Raw genomic sequence first — 1,548 nt, 5'->3', positions numbered from 1 at the left:
GGAGCGCGTGCCGCGAGGAGAGCCCCTTCTAGACAGGGGGCGGGGGGGGGGGGGGCTCCCCTCTCGGGGACGCCCCCCGAGGAGCTACAGGGAGGAGCTCGGGAGAGGCCTCGTACACACTCAGCCGTCCCGAGGGCAAAATGATTGCACCGGGCCGCTTTTTTTTTGCCCCGAAGGGGGGTCTGTTCACGGGGCTTTGTTCACGGGGCTTTGTTCACCGGGCTTTGTTCACGGGGCTCTGTTCACGGGGCTTTGTTCACGGGGCTCTGTTCACGGGGCAGGGTTCACGGGGCCGTCCCCCATGCACCCAGCCGGAGAGATGAGGGGGAGTTGCTTTCTCTTTTGTCCGAGGATGGTGGTGATGTGGGGCTCTTGTGTGACTAGGCGACCCCTCCAACCAGCCGGAGATCTTCACGCAGACCATCCTGCAGGGCCCCGGACACGCGCAGGCGAAGCACTTCGACCTCGCCGAACCTCCGAGCAACCTCGGACCATCTCGGACCACCTCGGACCATCTCGGACCATCTCGGGCCCCGGCCGCAGGCGCGCAACGCGCTGGCCGACATCCAAGACAAGCGCCGACACCCTCGAGCTGGAGGCGGGATCTCGGCGAGATCTCGGCGAGATCTCGGCGAGATCTCGACTATAGGCATCGCGACATCCTCAAGCTGGAGGCGTCGATCGCCGACCCTAACCCTAACCCTAACCCTAACCCTAGCCCTAGCCCTAACCCCAACCCCAACCCTAGCCCTAGCCCTAACCCCAACCCCAACCCCAACCCCAACCCTAACCCTAACCCTAACCCTAACCCTAACCCCAACCCTAACCCTAGCCCTAATCCTACTAGATCGCCGAGCTGCGCCTGAATGCGTCCACTGATGATTAAGACGTCCCGTGGAGTGTGGATTGAGGCGTCGATCGCCGAGCTGCACCAGCTCTTCCTCGACATGTCGGTGCTAGTGGAGACGCAGGGCGAGATGTAGCCGAGATGTAGCCGAGATGTAGCCGAGATGCAGCCGAGATGCAGCCGAGATACAGCCGAGAGACAGCCGACAGACAACCCTCATGGGTCCAGCAACTTCCCTGACCAGGATCTACTACGTCTCGACTACCTCTCGGCTACTTCATCGGCCTGCACTCTACGGGTGCGATCTCGCCATGCCTCTCGGCAGTATCTAGCCGTTGTGCGTGGTGCCCATCCAAATGGAGCACCCCTTGCCCAGCTCTAGGAAATACGCCCCGATCTCGCCGCTGACGATGCATGCGCCGCCGATTAGAAGCGGCAGCGCCATCATCGGCATCAGAAGTTCGCCCAGCGCATCCCCGAAGAGCAGCGCGGCGAGCACCATGGTTGCACCGACAGTCACGACATAGGTTTCGAACAGATCGGCGGCCATGCCGGCACAGTCGCCGACATTGTCGCCGACATTGTCGGCAATCACCGCCGGGTTGCGTGGATCGTCTTCGGGAATGCCTGCTTCCACCTTGCCGACGAGATCGGCGCCGACGTCAGCAGCCTTGGTGAAGATACCGCCGCCCAAGCGCGCG

General features: G+C 62.8%; 1 protein-coding gene across 1 annotated transcript in view; it reads left to right on the top strand.

Moving 5' to 3' along the window:
* Positions 1-1,548, top strand: part of EMIHUDRAFT_357302 (hypothetical protein) — a gene marked incomplete at its 3' end in the record, with an annotated part of 8,740 nt that overhangs the window by 6,462 nt on the left and 730 nt on the right. Inside the window, exons 3-6 of the mRNA XM_005765046.1 lie at positions 385-449; positions 544-575; positions 650-674; positions 912-985. Coding sequence (XP_005765103.1) covers positions 385-449; positions 544-575; positions 650-674; positions 912-985 — 196 coding nt within the window. The remainder of the gene's footprint in view (positions 1-384; positions 450-543; positions 576-649; positions 675-911; positions 986-1,548) is intronic.

This window comes from Emiliania huxleyi (genome assembly GCF_000372725.1).
Source record: "Emiliania huxleyi CCMP1516 unplaced genomic scaffold EMIHUscaffold_57, whole genome shotgun sequence".
Lineage (NCBI taxonomy): Eukaryota > Haptophyta > Isochrysidales > Noelaerhabdaceae > Emiliania > Emiliania huxleyi.
Note: the sequence above shows the minus strand (reverse complement) of the source record. Positions and strands in the feature narration are given on the sequence as shown.